Source organism: Solanum stenotomum, chromosome 4 (assembly GCF_019186545.1).
Source record: "Solanum stenotomum isolate F172 chromosome 4, ASM1918654v1, whole genome shotgun sequence".
NCBI lineage: Eukaryota > Viridiplantae > Streptophyta > Magnoliopsida > Solanales > Solanaceae > Solanum > Solanum stenotomum.
This window is the reverse complement of record NC_064285.1, coordinates 11802155-11821677: the sequence shown is the minus strand read 5'-3', so window position 1 is coordinate 11821677 and position 19523 is coordinate 11802155. Positions and strand designations below refer to the sequence as shown.

General features: G+C 33.0%; 2 protein-coding genes across 5 annotated transcripts in view; one reads left to right on the top strand and one right to left on the bottom strand.

Annotated features, from left to right (window-relative positions):
- LOC125862319 (cytochrome c1-2, heme protein, mitochondrial-like) overlaps positions 1–12167 on the top strand; it is a 924866-nt gene extending 912699 nt beyond the window's left edge. For 3 of the 4 annotated variants that reach the window (XM_049542370.1, XM_049542368.1, XM_049542369.1), the window contains exons 2-9: positions 5526–5558; positions 5675–5772; positions 10400–10587; positions 10742–11021; positions 11090–11161; positions 11395–11511; positions 11592–11657; positions 11817–12167. In XM_049542370.1, the coding sequence (XP_049398327.1) occupies positions 5526–5558; positions 5675–5772; positions 10400–10587; positions 10742–11021; positions 11090–11161; positions 11395–11511; positions 11592–11657; positions 11817–11933 (971 nt within the window). In that variant the 3' untranslated portion in view covers positions 11934–12167. Of the gene's footprint in view, positions 1–5223; positions 5398–5525; positions 5559–5674; positions 5773–10399; positions 10588–10741; positions 11022–11089; positions 11162–11394; positions 11512–11591; positions 11658–11816 lie in introns of those variants that run through there. The other variant, XM_049542367.1, reaches the window with a different exon arrangement.
- Positions 12168–12763: 596 nt separating this feature from the next.
- Positions 12764–15927, bottom strand: LOC125862310 (uncharacterized). The gene is made up of 3 exons (XM_049542359.1): positions 15805–15927; positions 14190–14708; positions 12764–13358 (listed from the first exon to the last, which is right to left on the bottom strand). The coding sequence occupies exons 1-3, from the start codon at positions 15899–15901 to the stop codon at positions 12823–12825; spliced, it is 1152 nt and encodes a 383-aa protein (XP_049398316.1). The 5' UTR covers positions 15902–15927; the 3' UTR covers positions 12764–12822.
- Positions 15928–19523: the final 3596 nt, after the last annotated feature.

The following is a 19523-nucleotide window of genomic DNA, read 5'->3' as shown; positions in this document are numbered from 1 at the left end:
AAGTTATTTTAAATAGATTTGCTACTTCTGCGAGTTTTAAATAATATATATTTCTTTTATATAATTACACATATAACTAGTACATTTTATGAATATTCAAAAATCGCCTCAAAAGATTTTAGTTCTACTCAAATATTTGGTTAGTTAGTTTAGTAGTTTATATTTTAAATAATTTAGTTTATAATTAAGTTGGTTATTTTATTTTGTTAGAAATTAAGAAGCTCATTAATTAATTTGTACTAATTCATCTTATTTAAAACTTTGGCCGAATTCATCAATTAAATTCAAATCGGCTAAATTTTTAACTTCAATTGGTTCTAATTTTTATATCCTTACCTACCTTAAACCCACTTGAGACCAAGTTTTGGGCTATTTTATCAATAATTTTCAGCCCAATTCCATTCCCAGCCCACCCAACTCTTACTTCCAATTCCCAACCCACTTTCTTTTCCCACAATACCATGCAATACATAACCCAACATTACACACTTATAACAAAACAAATTACCCCTGGCCCACATATATGCCCAATCCAATACAACAACAATACCAACTTTACGTACAACAACAATTAAAAAAAAAAAATACCCACCAGCTGTACACCAACAATACATACCATACGTACAACATAAAATAATAACAACAGCAGCAATACCACGCGCGACCCCACTTTGCCTCATTCTTCCTTTTTCAGCCGAGAACAAACCCAGCAACGTTGAAATAGACGGAAACCATCTACTTAGGCGCATACAGAGTACAATTTTGTTGTCTTCCTCTATATCCCTTTCAAATCGTACGTTTCCAGCAGCACGCAGATGTCCCCCATTTCCTCTTCCGGAATGGGGTTGAAGATCTCAGAAAAGTATGTTTGCCCCTAATGGTGAAATTTTTTTTTGAAGTTTGAAATGCGAATTTGCCCCAATTTGTATCCGTTTCCCCCCTAATATCTACCCTAATTTCCCTTTATATGAAGAGGTTCTGTTCATTTTTAGAAGGGGAGGGGAACGAAAAAAGAAAAGAAAAGAAAAAGTTGAAAAGGTTTGGGAAAAATAGTCAAAAAAACATATAGAAAGGGGAATAGAAATATAGTTTACACAGTAGTTTATTTCGAGTATAGCATATAGGCACGAAGGAGTTTCTAGCTTGTTCATCGTTCGCCGAAGTTTGTCGTAGTTCCGTCATTGGTAGAAGTCGTTGCTCCTCCGCTCGTGTTGTCTTAGTGACGCTGCTCCAAAGAAGGTAATTGCTTTTCGTTTGATTTTGTGCTTCAATTTCAGAATTATAGTTTAAACTCCAGACACTCTTTCGCATGTTCTAGCTCCTTATATGAGGTTTTGATTAATTGATCGATTTATGTGACTCGGTTTATTAGTACATTGAAAGTTTTAGTGATTTAGTCTTTCTACACTAGTCGGTGTCTTTCTAGTTCTCATTTTGTTTCCTTAGGGTGGTTTGAGTCTCCGTTTGAATTTCCTCTGATATTAAGTGTGTTTCACATATTAATTTGTCTAAATATGCTTATGTTTTGAATCATTTATTCCATGTCTGATTTGTTTAGTTTGATAAAAGTTCGATTCGAATTGTTTCATGTCCATAAGTTTTCGGTTCAGATTATCAGCTTTTCTAATGAAGAAATTTGTTGTTCATAAGGCTCTTCTGTATACTTCTGTCAGTATTACTATTTGGTACATCATAGCTAATGTGTTGAGATGGTAGATTTAGGAATGGTGTTAGGGCTATTTACACTTAAATGTTTAAAGTGTTTTAGAAATACTTGGTAATCTTCCTAATGTCCATGACTCCCTTTACTGCTTCAAATATAGTTGCTGTAGTATTTAACAAAAAAAAATTTAATACATGACCTCTATATATCATATATGTGTTAAATCAAAATAAAGTTTGAATTGACAGGTGCTACTTTACGTTATTTTATATTATTAAAGGGTCCACTATTTTGATTGCAAACATCTAGAGCTTGCATTGAGAAAATGATTATTTTTGCCTGCTTTATAATATAGTTTAATAATATAAAATGTAAATATAATATATTGGAAGAAGCAGATTGCTCATAAAATTTTCATATTATTTCAATTAACGTGGTTCTTTTCTTTCCATTAATAACTCTTAAAACAATTAGGATTACTAGTCTATTTATAAATGCTTGGTTGTTCAGCCCAATCAAAATATGGTTTTCATTAACGTTACTATTATTTTAAGGGTGAATTTTAATACAGTTTATGTGTTCTCTCTGTTATCTAGGAGTATGACATATTTTTCTTTCATATATATATATATATATATATATATTCGTTGTTCATGTGTATTAGTCCTCATATTAATTTGTTGGTGGAAATAATCAATGTGCCTTCTTAATTACCTCCTTAAGTTGTGGGGTCCTTTATAATGTGACTAAATTTGAGTATTTGAGTTTAGTGGTCATCATTCTCTATTGGCATATTTGCCCATAAGATAAGCTGGTCAGTATTTGTCTGCTGTGGATTTTAAATGGAAAAAAATGGTAATTTAAATAATCGTCACTTTATCTTTAGTATGATAGGTCTTCATTGCCTTTGGAGCTGGTATCTTTTATCTAGATCTGTGTCATTTCAATTTGATATGGTTATTTGCTATATTTTATCTAATGACGGCTATGATTTGTTTTGAGTATATTATATTTTCTTATTGTTTATTAATCCTTACCTCCTCATTTTTTGTTGCATGTGAAATCCACCTGAGTTTATCGTGAAATCTGCCTGAGTTTTGCATTTCGAAAGAGCTGTAAAGGCTCAAATTCCTCCTCTTTTCGAGTCGACCAACACTAAAATTGACAAACAGGCCTCGGAGCTGAAAGACGTGCAAGAAATTAAGAGTTGAAAAGATTGGGCCAAGGGCCCGATCTTTATTATTTAAATTTGTATTTTTGTTATTTTGGGGGTCCAAACCCTTGTCTTTTAATTATTAATATCCTATTAGGAGTTTAGGACAGGTGAAGAATGGGTCAAAGGCCCAAAGGAAATTATCTCTCTTAATTTTGACAGGTGCCACTCAAATGGGCCTTTGGCCCAAAATGAAATAGGCCCAAATACTGATCCAGGCGGACAGAAACCGAATTTGGGCCCAAATCTCTCTCTCTCTCTCTCTTTGTTTTATTATGCCTCCTTACTTGCTAATATTTGTCATTGATCTTAAGGTCAACAATTCAAATCCCCGAACGACGCTTCTTTTGTTTTAACAAATTAGCTAAATCGATCATCTTTCAAAAGACTTAAAATAATAAATTTCGAGAAGTATCTCACTTAGATCATAGGTCAATACTTCCCTTTATTTTTTTTTAAAAAATAGTTCTACCTACAAAATAGTTCAATTTTGCAATTCAAACTAAGTTACAGTTAATTTAGCCAAATAAGTAATCGTCGGATAACCGCATTAGCGGGTGTTCTAGGTGCTTTAAAACCCTTCCTAGAACACTAATATGAACCCCCGAACCCCCTCTAAGTATTTTCAATTGATTTCCTGTTTTAATCTATTGAAAATCAATTTTTCTTGATTTTTCTCAAAAAATTAAGTGGCGACTCTTAAACCAGTCCAAATATATTTTCCTAAATAAAACAATTACAATCAACCCCCCCCCCCTTGTTATTTGACACTTGTGTCACCCTAAATTTGAAATATGCTTTTATTCGTAAATGTTTTTACCTATGATTGACTTGAACATATTTGTGCTTAACTCTTGATTCTCAAACCACTCCCTGTGGGAACGATCCCAACCCAATTAGTTGGGTTATATACTGACTAACGATCGTTGACTCTTAGAACTGGATTAAGTTTCTTTGATAGCGTTATTCTATCAGCCACCTACTTCATTATGTGCTAGGAGATCTGATTGTTTGAAGTTGATCTAAGTAGAATCTTATGTCAAAACTTAATCGGTAATAAAGCTTTCAACTCAACTTTGTGTTAGAGGGTTCTTGTGACCTTAAGTCATATCCAAATCCATTCGAACTCTAACGAATTGAACTTTACACATATGAGAGATTTAAGAATCACAAGATACGATTTTACATGCAATTAAAGAATGGTTCGGGCTTTAGCTTAGAAATTTTTGGGATGTTACACAAACTATCTCAATTTCAATTTCCTCATTTTGTCCACCATGGAGGTCACTCCTACCTTGTCTCGAATATCTTCATTCCTAATCTTATTTCTCATAGTATGCCCACATATTACCTCAACATCCTCATAACCATGACTTTCATCTTCTGAACATGAGAGTTCTTGAATGGTCAATGTTATGCCCCATATAACATAGTCAGTCTAGTCACCATTATATAGAACTTACCTTTTAATTTATTACAGTACCTTTCTATCACACAAGAATTCAGAGTTTATCTATAATCATTGTGAAAAGAAATGGAGTATGAGTCGATTCATGGTGCATCCCCATCATGACTAGAAGTGCTTTGAGTCTCTTTCCATTGTTCCCATCACTAGTTTTGACTTAATCATATATGTCATAGCTTATCCACGTGTAAGTCATATCTATACCTCTAGCCTCCTAGCATCTTCATAGAATCTTTCTCTGAACTTTATTGTAAGCCTTCTCTAAAGTTAATGAATACCATATGCAAATCTCTCTTTCTCTCCTTATATTGCTCTACGAGTCACCGCGCAAAGTGGATGGCTTCTAACGTTGTAGATCGACCTCGATAAGAATCCAAACTGATTCTCAAGAATTAACACACCTATCCTTACCCTCATCTCCCCCACTCCCACCCCACACTTTCATAGTATAACTTAGCATTTTTATTTCCCTACAGTTGTTGCAATTTTGAATATCATCATTGTTCTTGTACAACAAAATCATCCTACTCTACCTTTGTTCTTCACACATCTTCGTTATCTTAAAGATGACATTAAAACGATAAGTTAGCCACTCCAAATCTACCTTGCGTATGCTTTTCTAAAACTCTACCAAAATCTTATCTAATGTTGTATGAAAAAATTACCTTTATAAATTACGTTAGATTCAAATCAAATATTTGCTCATTATATTTTTTAACCTTAGAGATAAAATATTAGTCTCTTGTCTTACATTATAATAACTTGCTCATAATCTAACATTTTCTAATAAAGTTTTTTAGATCATTATCTAAAAAATAAATTGGTGTCAAAAAGTATATCCAGCTAAAATTAGCAAACCCGAATTTGACTGGAGCTAGGCCACCCAGGACGATGACTGGACAAATTCCTGATTTTTTTATTCTCAGGATGATCTGAGCCACACGTGCTTCTCCCTCCCACACCACAATTTCTTCTCCTAAACACAGTGCAGCCATTGCAACGCTACACCATTTCCCTCTGCATAGTTTCCTCTCTCTCTGTCTCGTTAAATAATGAGTACGTCCTTTTTATCATATCTGGATTTGGATTTTATTCATAGAGATCTCAACTAGTTTGGTATTAAATTTTTGTTGATTGATTGATTGAGTAGAAAATGAGCTAAATCTTATGATTTCTTTAAACAGGTTTCGGAAAGAAGATCAGGATAGGGCTCGATGGTATAAACTCATCACTATTCATGGATTTCCTTACATTTTATTAGTTTCGTCAAATTTTGCTCATCATTTACCCCTGAAACTGTAAAGTTTGTTGCTTTATTTGTTTCTAAATTCAGGGTTTGGAAGAATTAATCGTTTCATCACGAGAGCAGCTCACAGAGACGAAAGCAAGCTTTCAAATGCCAGCAATGTGCTTAAGACTTCCACCTTTAAGGTATTTCTATATATGTCCCACAGTTGAATGCTAAAACTCAGTGGAAACAAAGGATCATTTAGGGGATTTGAATTAGGTGGGATTAAGATTTGTTGTTGTAGTACTTACATTAGAAATGTTTTATCCAAGTTGAGGGTTTATCAAGAACAACCTCTCTATTGGTATGAAGTAGTGTAAGGTCTCCATACACTCTATCCTCACCAGACCCCACTTGTGGGATTACACTAGTTATTTTTTGTTACAACCTTGTATACTAGTACATGAATACAGGGGATATTTGGGGAATTTACCGTATACGTCAAGCCATTTGTTAATGTTGGGAATAGGGTGCAATGTATATACAGGATTCATGTAGACAATCCAAGTAGTTTGTGATTGAGATGTAGTTGATTGATGAGTCTAGAGCCTAAAGGGCAAAATTTTTTGCCAAAAGGGCAAACAAATTGTGGAAGAAACCAAAGGGGCAAAGGCGCAGCCCCCCAGACCTTGGCTTTTGTCCCTTAACAGATGTGAAATAAACGTCAACAGGATGGCGCATGGCCCCACACGCCTTATAAGGCATTGGGGCCCTTGCACTTTACACCTTATTGGTGGGTCCCTTTCCCTTCTTTCCCAAAGGCCCCCTCTTTCCCAAACCCTCCTCCCGCCCATAATTTAGTTCCAATGTCTCTGTGTAGGGGAAGAACTATATCTTGTTAATAGATTAACATTAACACTATGTCAAGTCTTGTAGCATTAGCAAGATACGTAAGTGCACCAATTGCACTAAGATGTGGTACTAAAGGACCAAGAGGTTCCTTATTCTCTTCTTGAGGTTGAAACGGATCTTTACTTAAAGTGATCGAACAACGGACAACAATTGGAGTACTTAATGGATGTGTCTTGTCCATGTAAAATCGTTTCAAAATTTTCTCAGTATAGGCAGATTGATGGATAAAGACCCCGTCTGCTAAATGTTCAATTTGCAGACCAATACTACGTTTTTTCTTTCCAAGATATATCAAATTCTTTCTTTAGATACTCAATTGCTTTTTGGACCTCTTTTGGAGTTCCAATGAGATTTATGTCATCAACATAAACAACAAGTATAACAAATTCTAATGTTTTTTTCTTAATAAAATTATAAGGACAAATGACATCATTTATATAACCTTCTTTTATCAATTACGGACTGAGGTGATTATACCACATGCACCCTGATTGTTCTAAACTGTATAATAATTTTTGTAATCTGATTGAGTATTTCTCGAGACTTTGAACTATATGCTTCAGGAATTTTAAATCCTATTTAGGATTTTAATATAAATTTCATTATGAAGCTGTAACCACATCCATTAGGTGTATTTCAAGCTTTTCATGTAGAACTAAATTGATGAGATATCAAAAAGTTATCGCATCCATAACCAGTGAATATGTTTCCTCATAGTCAACACTGGGTCTTTGAAAGAATCCTTGCGCAACAAGGCATGGCTTGTATCTTACAATTTTATTTTTCTCATTTCTTTTTCGCACAAGGACTCATTTATAGCCAACTGATTTTAAATCATTAGGCGTTTGGACTACTGGTCCCAAAACCTCACATTTAGCAAGTGAGTTCAATTCTAATTGAATTGCATCTTGCCATTTTGGCCAATCACATCTATGCCGACATTCTTTGACAGATAGAGGTTCAAGATCCTCAATGTCTTGCATATTATTTATTGCAACGTTATATGCAAAAACTTTATCCACCATAATTTTCAATCGATTCAGTTTATCCAATCACCAGTAAAATTTGGTAGTTCTTTATTCATTTCAGTCTCGAGTTCATTGATTTCTTTAGGAATATCAAGATTAATCAAATCTTGAATCTCTTAATGAGATTCTTTTATGGTGTCATATGATCATTTTTCGCGCTTTTTTTTCTAGGATTTTTATCCTTTGAACCCAATGGTGTACCACACTTCAGATGTGTTGAAGATTCAGAAGCTCTGACACTAGTAGATGGTCCTATTGGAACATCAATTTGGATAGGCAATTCTCTGCTCGAATATGTGACTTAGTTATCCTTTTCAAATCAGTAAACACGTCTGGCATTTGATTTGCTATTCTGTAAATGGATGACCTTCTGGACCTTATGTTCACATATAGGGGAACTGCTATATCATGGTGATCCATGAAGCAGTCTATTGTTGCCATTTCTCTAAATCTTGCTGAGATAATAGCTATTCATAAAACAAACAGCGAATGTGTATGGTTGAGATTAGTGATACATTTTATCAAAGAAAAATGTAGTCTGGAGTATGATATTAAGGTTTCCACAATCTTACTAGAAGACAATGCTGTAGACATAACCCAATTAAAATGAGGGTTCATAAAAGGAGATAGAACGAAACACATTTCACCAAAATTATTCTTCAGACATGATCTCCAGAAGAACAGTGACGTTGATGTGCAACATTTCCGTTCAAGTAATAATCCAGTGGATTTATTCACCAAATCCTTACCAACTTCAACTTTTGAGAAGATGGTACGCAAGATTGGGATGCGAAGACTTAACCATCTGTATTGTGGTCTTTATTCGTGGGAGTACAATACGCGTTGTACTCTTATTTTCTTAACCAAGGTTTTTATCCCTTTGGGTTTTCTTGGTAAGATATTTAGTGGGGCAGCAAACAATGCGTATTAAGTATAACTATATATACTTGTCCTTTCACTAGAACTTTTCTTTTACATGAACATCCAAGGGAGAGTGTTGTAAAAGATATGGATGCTCATGGGACCCACTAATGCTTACTTCTTGGTTTCACTTTGGCTATAAATAGCCTTTTCAAACGAACAAAAGAAATACAAGACCAAATTTTTTTCTTACTCTCTCCCTTTTGTTAAGAATAGTTCTCTCCCTCTCTCCCTCTTCTTGTTAATTTAGTTTATCACTTCTGTATTTATTTTATAACCAACAAATGATAGTGATAAACTAAATTAACAAAAAGTTGAGAGAGGAAGAGAACAATCTGTTCTTGTGTTTCTTTTGTTCGTTTGAAAAGGCTATTTATAGCCAAAGTTAAAGAAACAAACTTGTTTCTTGGCCACCAAGAAGGAGAATGATTGGGTAAGTGAAAATAGGCCATAAATGGGTGGGTCTCATACATGGGCATCCACCCTTATTTTACAACACTCCCCCTTGAATGTCCAGGTAAAAGAAAGGTTCTAGTGAAAATTTACAATTATATGTGCTATTTCTTTTAGTAAGCTTCAGGTTTACTATGACATGAATTTCATATTAATAAACTTCTAGTTTATTGTGGCATGTGATTTCATCATGCTTATATTTGTAGTACAAATAGTTAGCTCTTCTGGTGTCCTTGATTATTAATTTTGTACTATCAAATATTACTTAGATACTGCTGGTATCATAAAAGAAGCTTAGGCTAGAAGGGCAGTTGCAAACCTGAAACGATAGTGGAGAATTGGATCATGGTTTTTGACTCCTAAGGGAAGTGAGTTTTCCACGTTAAATACTTGTATTAATATACTTTCTGCAAATTACCTTCTCGCATAGTTGTTCAAAGAACCTGGTTCTTTGAGTGCTTAATATGCAGCCAAACTAACACTACTGATACTACAAGATATTTCATGTATTCCTATAGTTAGCTAGAGAAAGCAATGATGGATCTCGATGTGTGGTAGAAGAGCTACTTGACCATGTTTCAATATCTCAAACTGAAACTAAAGAGCTTGATTTCCATTTTCTTGTTGGTGGTTCTGCCATAAGAATAAATGTGAAGTCAGCGCTGCATTTACCCCTGGCAGAGACTAGTACCTATTTGTCTTACAATCTGGACATCATTAGTTTCACAAGAAAATATTAAATAAGAGTGGTGAAGAGGAACTTGAGATGTTTCGAAGACAAATACAGTTCCATCCAGAAGATAAAGGCTAGCAACTTTTTGTTTTAATAGAGCTACTGGAATCCCTACATGTTTAAGGATGTGATGTACTTTTGTATCATTATACTTTGACACATTGTGCAGAGTTCCCAGCACACTCTTAGTGCTGTTTTGAATACAATCCTAACCATTTCAGAAAGAGTGAAAAACAATGCAGAGTGGTAGATGGTTCAACCGTGTCAGTAGACATCGTAAAATTTCACTATCAGTTTTGTGAATCCCTTGGCAGACTTATTGTTGCCCAGTTTGGTTTACATGATTTGATTCTTCAGATCCCATATTTCTTTGGTGAATATAATTGAGAGTGTCATTCATATAACTACTAATTCATATATCTATGAGGATGTAAACTATGCATAGTTAGTTTCTCATGCCATATGTTATGGTTTTCATCCCTGATCCCACAAGGAGCGAAATTGCTTATTGGGAGAGCCATCATACAGGTGAACCTCTAATACGAGTAAAATAATGTGTATCCTAGTGGTGCAGGGTATAAACAATTGTAATGTACCCTTTAATTGCCTTTTTTCTTTCTTTTTGGTGTTATATTAACATATGCTAATGACTCTGAGCCATTAAAGTTTTTATCACTAAGTGTGTTCTGTTGAATCCTTTGCATTAGCATTGTATGGTCTATAAATTATATGATCATGGAATAATTTACAGCTGATTAAATTACTTTGTTATTTGTTTCAAAGCATGACTCAGATGGTTTTGGATCTGCTGGGTTAAAGTCTTTCAGAGCATTTGCAGTGGTTGGTGCTGGAGTCTCTGGGCTACTTAGCTTTGCAGGAGTTGCTTATTCTGATGAGGCCGAACATGGCTTAGAGTGTCCGAGCTATCCTTGGCCTCATGAAGGCATTCTCAGCTCTTATGATCATGCTTCGTGAGTATATGCTATGCTGCCACATGATAATTAAAGTTCATTGGAGGCTACAGAATAACAGTTCAACCTTTTGTTTATCCAAAACTAAATTCGAGCATGAGTCTTCAATGAAATGGATACCCCATTCAGTTTAACACCTTTATTTGCCTGACAGGATACGTCGAGGTCATCAGGTTTACCAGCAAGTGTGTGCATCCTGCCACTCAATGTCACTAATTTCCTACCGTGATCTTGTTGGTGTTGCATACACTGAAGAAGAAACTAAGGCCATGGCAGCAGAGATTGAGGTGGTTGATGGCCCTAATGATGAGGGTGAGATGTTCACCCGCCCTGGGAAGTTGAGTGATCGTTTTCCACAGCCTTACGCAAATGAAGCAGCTGCAAGGTTTGCAAATGGTGGGGCTTATCCTCCTGATCTAAGTCTTATCACTAAGGTATTGCCTTGGTCCTCTTCTTTCAGCTATATTTTATCTGCATTGCCTGATTTTCTTTCTTCTTTCAGGCCCGGCATAACGGTCAAAACTATGTTTTCGCTCTTCTAACTGGCTACCGGGACCCTCCTGCTGGTGTCTCGGTAATTTCTTCCCCTCAGACTTCTTTTGGTTTTGACCATCTTTTGTTTGTTTAGAATAGGGGAAGCATCAACAGAAAAATAGTGTACATCTGAAGATGTAATTATGAAGAGATATGCTCCATTTTTAATTGGTTGTGTACCTAATAATGAAACTGTTCAATACTAACTTATTGTTATCACAATTTTCTATTGGAAGTCTGCGAACCATAATAACTTCTCAACTCTTATTGTAGATTAGGGAAGGTCTTCACTATAACCCTTACTTCCCTGGTGGAGCTATAGCGATGCCTAAAATGCTTAATGATGGTGCTGTTGAGTATGAAGATGGTATACCTGCAACTGAGGCACAAGTAATATGTCTTGCTCTCTTTCTTCTTTATTTGTTGATCCATTATAAAGAGATGGAAGTAATTTTTCTCTCACTGTGCAGATGGGAAAAGATGTTGTGTCGTTCTTGTCATGGGCTGCTGAACCAGAAATGGAAGAGAGAAAGCTGGTAAGTCGCAATCTTCCATTTGGTCCTTCTCCTGCAGTATGCTAGTTACTATACTCGGCCGCAGCATTTTGCATGTTGAACTGATATTGGATCCTCATTGACAGTTGAATGTGCCATTAAATGATTTTTCTGACCTCTTGGGTATTATAATTCCTACAGATGGGTTTCAAATGGATATTCGTCTTATCACTTGCACTTCTCCAAGCAGCTTACTACCGTCGCCTGAGATGGTCTGTCCTGAAATCTCGCAAATTGGTCCTTGATGTTGTCAACTGATTTCATTCAAATCACACTACGTGAACTAATCGTGAGCATTTCCTTTTGTGTACTGTATGTGATGGGGGCACAAGGAATAATGATATTATTGCCCAATGATTTGAATTATCAGTGTTATATACAATGTAGACTCTAGACAATAGATCAGCCACTTGGAGCTATTCTTTTGAGGGGAAAATGAATAACCGCTGTACTATTTACAGTATCGTCTATAATAAATCTCTGTTATTGGAATTCCAATGCGACCCCCTCCCCTTCTTTTTCTGAAGTCACCAGGAGATAGACTTTTGCCTGTTTTGGATGGTGGAATAACTTATTTTGGGATAACTTGTTTCCAACCAAACGACCTAAAGTTTTAGGTTATTGAATATTATAAAAGTCTTTTTCACAAGGACTTTTAACTATAAAATGATGGTTTCTGTTTGTCATGAATATAATTTCTCCACACTAGTTCTCTTTAAGTTTTAGATTTGATGCTCAAATTCTTTACATATCATCAGTGTTATACTATCTAATTCTAATATATGCTCAGATATTCTTTCACCTATCTGTTTTTCTATTTCTTATCCTTATTCCACTTCACAAGATTAATTAGTTAATACAGTGGATAGCCTGGTATCTGTTGTTGGTGGGAGGTGACAAATATTTCGTGGGATAAATAGACTAACATAACTTCATTTGATATCTTGAAATTTTGATAAGTACATATAAGACGTGACATTGAAACACCAAATAATATAAATCTCTTGCGTGTGTAACATGTAAAAGTAACAATTGCACTATAATAATATTACACTTAATATATCATATAGCTCATGATTTCGTAGAGCGATATGAACAGATCACAAACCAAATTAAAAAAGAGACACACATAACGTAGTTAATTGGCCTATGGGATACGTGGATTGCGAACGCTGACTAACCTAACATCATCGACCACAGGACCACACAAAGAGCCAGAGTTGTCACTCTTCATATGATAATACGAGCTCAAGAACCTAACCCTAGTGCGTTGAGACGTTGCTGTAAACCTAAGCTTAGCACGTTTGAACCCACCTTTGCCTTTAGACACATATTTAAATTGTAATGCAACATTGCCAGCAAATGCCTCAACAACCATAGACCCTTCACAAGAATTGTTAGCATCTCCAACTGAGAATGTGAGATCATAAATTCTTCCAGCTTTGGTGATCACTTGTTGTGCTATTGCACTTTCTCGTCCCGCGACTAGCTCGATGGCTCGTTTGCCCTCGGGCACCATGAAGTGATCGGCGTCGATGTATTTTACGGCCTTGAGAGATTCAACTATCCATCCAGGCAATGGACAATGATCATCTTCTATGTTGGGAGGAATTAGGACTCCCCAAGTTGTGTTAGGGAAGATGTATGGACCCTCCTCAAAGTTTCCATTCTTCAACATGTTGTCTGCATACATTTATGTAACTAGAGTTTAAATTTTGTACACTGACGTATGGAAAGTATTTACACAATCTGATCATTTAAAACTCAGTAGTTATGGGTAACTTTATTTAATAGGTATTGAAAGATAATGTAGATTAAATAATAAGTGCATGTGCATACCATGGTACCATTTAGTTTTCGTCCAAATAAAGACTGGCATCTTTCTAAATTTGAAAATAATTTAATTTAAACTTTCATTTTATCGTTAATAAATGAAAAATATTTAATTATAACCGATGTAAATTTTATAATAGATTTAGAACCACAAGTTTCAGAAGAACTTGAACTATACATGTGTCTAAAGCAAGTTGAATATTTTGGTGAGTCTAAATTTTTAATTTTGACCGTAAATTTAGATACATAATATAAGTTTTTTGAAATAAAATTTACATATTTAAGAATTACACAAAAATAATTATAAGTTACAATAATTAACATTCAAAATATTAAAAAGTAGTACACCTTCTATCCTAGTTTATATGACTGACTCCCTTTCCTTTTTAGTCAGTCCCAAAAAGAATGATACATTTCTATATTAAATACAATAATTTAACTTTAAAATGTCTATTTTATCATTAATGAAATGATTTATAGCCACACAAACACATGTCACTTATTTTAAACCACAAGTTTCAAAAGTCTTTCTTTCTTTCTTAAACTCCACGCCAAATAAAACAGATAGAGTATATGAAAAATTCATGATTAAAGGAAAAATCTGTTTGAGTTTTTAAACTCGAATAATGTCACATAAATAGTAAAATTGACAATGTAATGAATGGGAGGAGTTAATTATACCTTTTGGTCTATGTGTTGTTTTCAAAGCCTTGAGAGCAACAAAATCAATAAGTGGTCCACAAGCAGGGTCCTTCTCATGAGCAATAGGATTATGTAGCACAATATCAATCTCATTAGCCTCAGCCAAAAAACCCCATGAATAAGTATCCCATCCATCACTACTATACATTGTTTGTAATGGCAACATTCCCCAATCTTTTGGTTCACTATTAGGTGACACTGACACATTAAGTCTCTCTTCTTGAGCACAAGTCCTAGCAAACACAAAAGATAGGGAGTAAAATGTCTCTTTTGTGACATTTCTGACTTTGGTTTTGAGTGAAGCATCTTCACCTAGCCTAACAGCATAATCCCCTTGTGGTACTGGAAGTAACATGTCACCTTGCATTTGTCCTGATTTTATGTACTCTACATAACCTGAGAGTTCCCAATGAGGTATACCATGAGGGTCTATTACTCTTGTGTTCTTCATTTGTGATGGTTTTGGACCTTGCTCGAAGTTGCCATTTGGTAATAATCCTGGTATAAGTTAGAAAACAATAGAGTGAGGGCAGTGGCGGAATCAGAATTTTTATTAAGAAGTTCAAAATATAAAAAAGTGAACATACGAAAAAGTCAAATAGATTCAACATTTATTATAAGGGGTTCAGATGAACCCTACATCCTTACTAGTTCCGCCCCGAAGTGAGGATCCATCATCACTCTTGTGTGTATGCATTTGGTAACAAAAAAAGTGTTTAGAATATTTTCATTATTTGTCCTTTTTTATATGAAAATACTTTCCAATTTATATTATTGGTAAATAGATTCAAGGACATTTCAGTCATTTTTACATAAAAGAGCGCTTATAAACACGTTTATACCGAAAACACTAACTTCTTAATTAATTTCAATATTTCTATATAAAAAATAATATGTAATTATTTATTTATAAAATTAATTTTAGCTATCATATTTATGAACTATTTTTAATCGACTAACCCACTCTAAAACTATTAATTGTGAGTTGGAGCATTGAGTGACATTTGCGAACTTGGTGCCCAAAGATTGCTGACAACTAATAATAACTCATGCAAAATGGTACTCTAACAAGGAGTAAGTTAATTTATTGTCACAACTCCCAAGTTCTAAACACTTGCAACTCCAATAGGTTATATATATCCAAAAGAAAAGAATAAATACTTTTAAATATGTCATGACATTTTTATAATCGTAAGAGCTTGACATAGACACATAAAATGAAAAATTTAAATTTAAAGTTTTCCCACATCCTTCTTAAAATAAATTAAAGAGGAAAAAGACCTAGCTAGCATTATGAAAATGAATTTGAATATATGAAAAGAAAAAATAGTAAGTAATATTTTCATACGGAAAAAAGAGGAATTTTTTCACCTTTTCAATGAGAATCTATTCCCGCCATATATTTTCTCAGTGAGCTGATTCGGTGAAAAATAAATGAGAAAATCACATTCCGTAGCATAAATTTTTAATGAATTCATGATTGAAAAAACCTTTATTTCTAGTAGTGTAGATATAGCATTGAATTATTAAAAACAACATGTACAAAGTATGCATAAATGGTAATAAAAAGGATAATTAAGGATTGATTAATTACCATCAATTAGAGATGAACCAATTTGGAGACTTGCACATAGTATCATCAACACTAAAACTACCTTCTTCATTTTCATAGCTTCTTCCATATATATCATCCAAATTAATTATATGTATGAGAGAGATGTGCACAATGAAAATTGGCAAACTCTCTAAGGGTTTTTATAAATATCTGTTGCTGAAAATGCCCTTACAGATTAAGGAAATTACAGGTGATTACCACAACTTGCTCTTTCCCAGCAGCTACAAGGGAACATAGTCTGCACGTGCAATACTCATGTTGAGGAGCTACTTAACAAACACACATTAAAAATCAAATGTATCGATGAATCGTTCGGTAGGATGCATAAGAATAATATTGAATAAAGTATATTAATAATGCTGATATTATAGAATTTAACGACGAATTAATTTTGTAGCTAAACAATAAATTTAGTGATGAATTAGGACAAGTTTACGTTAGCTACGAGCATAATAACAACCGATTAGCGACAAATTTCGTAGCTAATTCTAATTTTTCTAGTAATTGTTTGATTTGGTGTATTTTATGCATAATTTCTAAAATATAATATTTATTTATAAAAATATCCTCTACAGATATAGTGGAAGACAATTGTGTCTTTGATCATGCTAATTCCCAGTGGCGGAGCTAGGATTTTTAATAAGGGGGTTAAAAAATTGAAGAAGTAAATCACGAACTAATCGAAGGGGGTTCGACATCTACTATATATACATAAAAACAATGTTAACCATGTATAAATAGCAATATTTTCCGCCGAAGAGGGTTCGGATGAACCCCTAACTCTATGCTAGCTCCGCCCCTGCTAATTCCTACATTAAAACCCCTTGCATTTCTAATATAATAGATTTTTATATATTAGTTATACATACCTCAATCTAAATATTGCTAGCATTAGTTATACATAAATTAAAAATATATATCAAACAAGATATCGTTATTACACAAAAATAATACATAATTATTTTTTAATGCACTCTACTAAACGATATACTATACCCTAATTATTAGTATATAGTTGTCAAATGGTGAGCTCGAAATTGAACCTGGATCAAAATGACCTTACTTAATAATGTCTACTTAAAAGTCACTTGAATTGAAATGAATCATAACCTAACCTATTGGAATCTTACTAAGCTTTATTCTTTTTTGAAATAACTTATATAAGTATCTAATATAATTTTTATGAATATATATAACTTATCAAAAATAAAAAAATTATTTTTAAAAATATTTTGAATAAGATTTTCATGAATAAATTTTAGCTATATATCAATTTAAATTTTTAGATGAATTAAATCACGCAGATCAAAATATTTAATTTAAGCCTTGAATTTTTGTAGACCAACTCTACGTAAGAGAATTAACAGTATTCTCACTTTATCATCAACCTAAATCAAACCTCCGGCTTCATAAAAAAACCTAAATTATCATTAAGTAGAACTATAAATTATTATTAGTTTGTAATAAATAAATTGAATTGTTCTGTGATGGTCGGTGTTCGTTTCTCTCTTAGTTAGGTATTAAGCATCTATAATTGACTTGTTGGGTAACATGATCCGAGCAATATGGAATTATTTTAAAGTTATATTAATTACTTGTATTAATGTTGAGTGTTTTTTAATTCCTAATTACCATTTTAAAAATATAAATAGAGATAGTCAATAAAAGGTCTTATATGGTGTAGGTTGTTTGACTTCTAGCCATGTATACTAATTATAAATTTATAATGTCTCCTTAATGTTCTTTCTTTAGGTCAACCTGAGGGTAATATTGTCATTTAGACTCCTTTTTTCTGGCATTTGACGTGAATTATTGAGTTCGGTTATATAAGTATTTACATCAAATCAATAAATAATTTCCTCGTTTATAATGTCTCCTTTATGTTCTTCGGTCAACCTAAGGGTAATATTATCATTTACACTCCTTTTTTTTTTTTTTAAATGCATTTGAGGCATATTATTGTGTTTGAAAATACAAATATTTACATTGAAGCAATACATACTCCCGGCTTACTTTTATTTATTTACTATTTCAAAAATAAATTCTCATTTTTTGTTAGTTTTAATATATTAAGAAAATACAATTTTTTCTTCATATTTTACTTTGAAATTAATTGTTTATTTCTCAAATCATTTATCAATTAATATGAATATTATGATAAAATTTTTATATGAATTGCTTATTTTTTAAAGAGCATACACAAATTAAAATATGACAAGTAAAGTGAATGAAAAAAGTATATGCTGCTACGTTTATTTGTACCAACATATTTGTCAAATTTATTATCAATGTATTTTTTTTCTAACTATCAAACTAGTTAATCATTTTATTACTTAACCAGATAGATTTATCTTTATCTCACAATAAGTTCATGTTATTGGTGTTAATATATACACCATGTTTCAATTTATGTCAAGTTTCCTCATCTCTTTCCCTCTGTTTCCGTTGTAGCTTGAGGTATTAGTTCCTCGTGTTTACTCTTTTAGATTAATGTGTTTTAGATATTCTCATGTTTTCATATGACACATGTTCATGAAAACTTGATTTTGAGTTATGTTTTAGGTTAGGGTCGATTACTCCTTGTTTATATTCATTTTGATATGATTTGCATTCATGATGGATTGCTAGAGTCCATTGTTCTTTTCCTATTCTATTCATGTTAGCTTAAGTCCTATTCGAGGATGAATGTTCCCAAGGGTGAGATATTGTAACACCTCAAAAATTGGGTAAGCTAGAATGGAAGAAAGTTGCATTTTTGACATTAGTGCATGTTTTATGGAAGTCCCCTACGCAGTGGCGTAGCCAGGAATTTCATGAAGGGTGTCCAAACTTTTAATAGTAATTTTTTTTTAAAAAAAAACGATGAATTAAATTACCAAAACAAATAATTAAGGTAAGCAATATTTAATTAAATAAAATAATATTTTTAATAGAATTACAACTGTATAATTCAAAACTAACATAAAGACAAAATAAACTACTATTGAAAACATAATTTAAATATATTATTACAACTGTACTCAACGAGGTTTCATATCTTGAAACGTTTTTATAACTAAAGTTCTTTTTGCTGGATCAACTTCTAGAGTATTTAAATCAATGCTTTGTTTTTGAGAAGAATGTGACAACATCTCTAATTGATCTACCATTGTTTTTTTATTTGGTTGACTTAGAGAAGTCGAACTTTTTTTGGTACTCTATTATAATAATTCCTCATGTCCATTGAAACTTGAAACTAAAATATTAAGCTGGTTATTGTTGTTATAAAATAAAAGAAAGAGAAGAAAAAATAGAGAGAGAATTATTGAGATTTTATTCTTAATAAATATCGTGATATAATTTGGGTGAATGAGTCTCCTATTTATAGAGAAAGAAAACCTTATTCCACAAGGAAAAAGTATTAAAATTTAAGGAAATAATTCAATTTTAATTGAAAAAAATCCACAAGGAAAAAGTATTAAATTTAAGGAAATCTTATACCACAAGGAAAAAGTATTAAAATTTAAGGAAATAATTCAATTTTAATTGAAAAAACTCCAAAATAAAATAGTTAGTGGAGGTAATATTTGTTCGCGACGGGTATTGCCAACTCCACTACGCTTTACTTTGTTATTTCAGAGCGTCCAAATGCTATATATACCAATATAAAGTCAAAAATTTACGTGTATATATTGTATTATTTTTCAACGAAGGGTGTC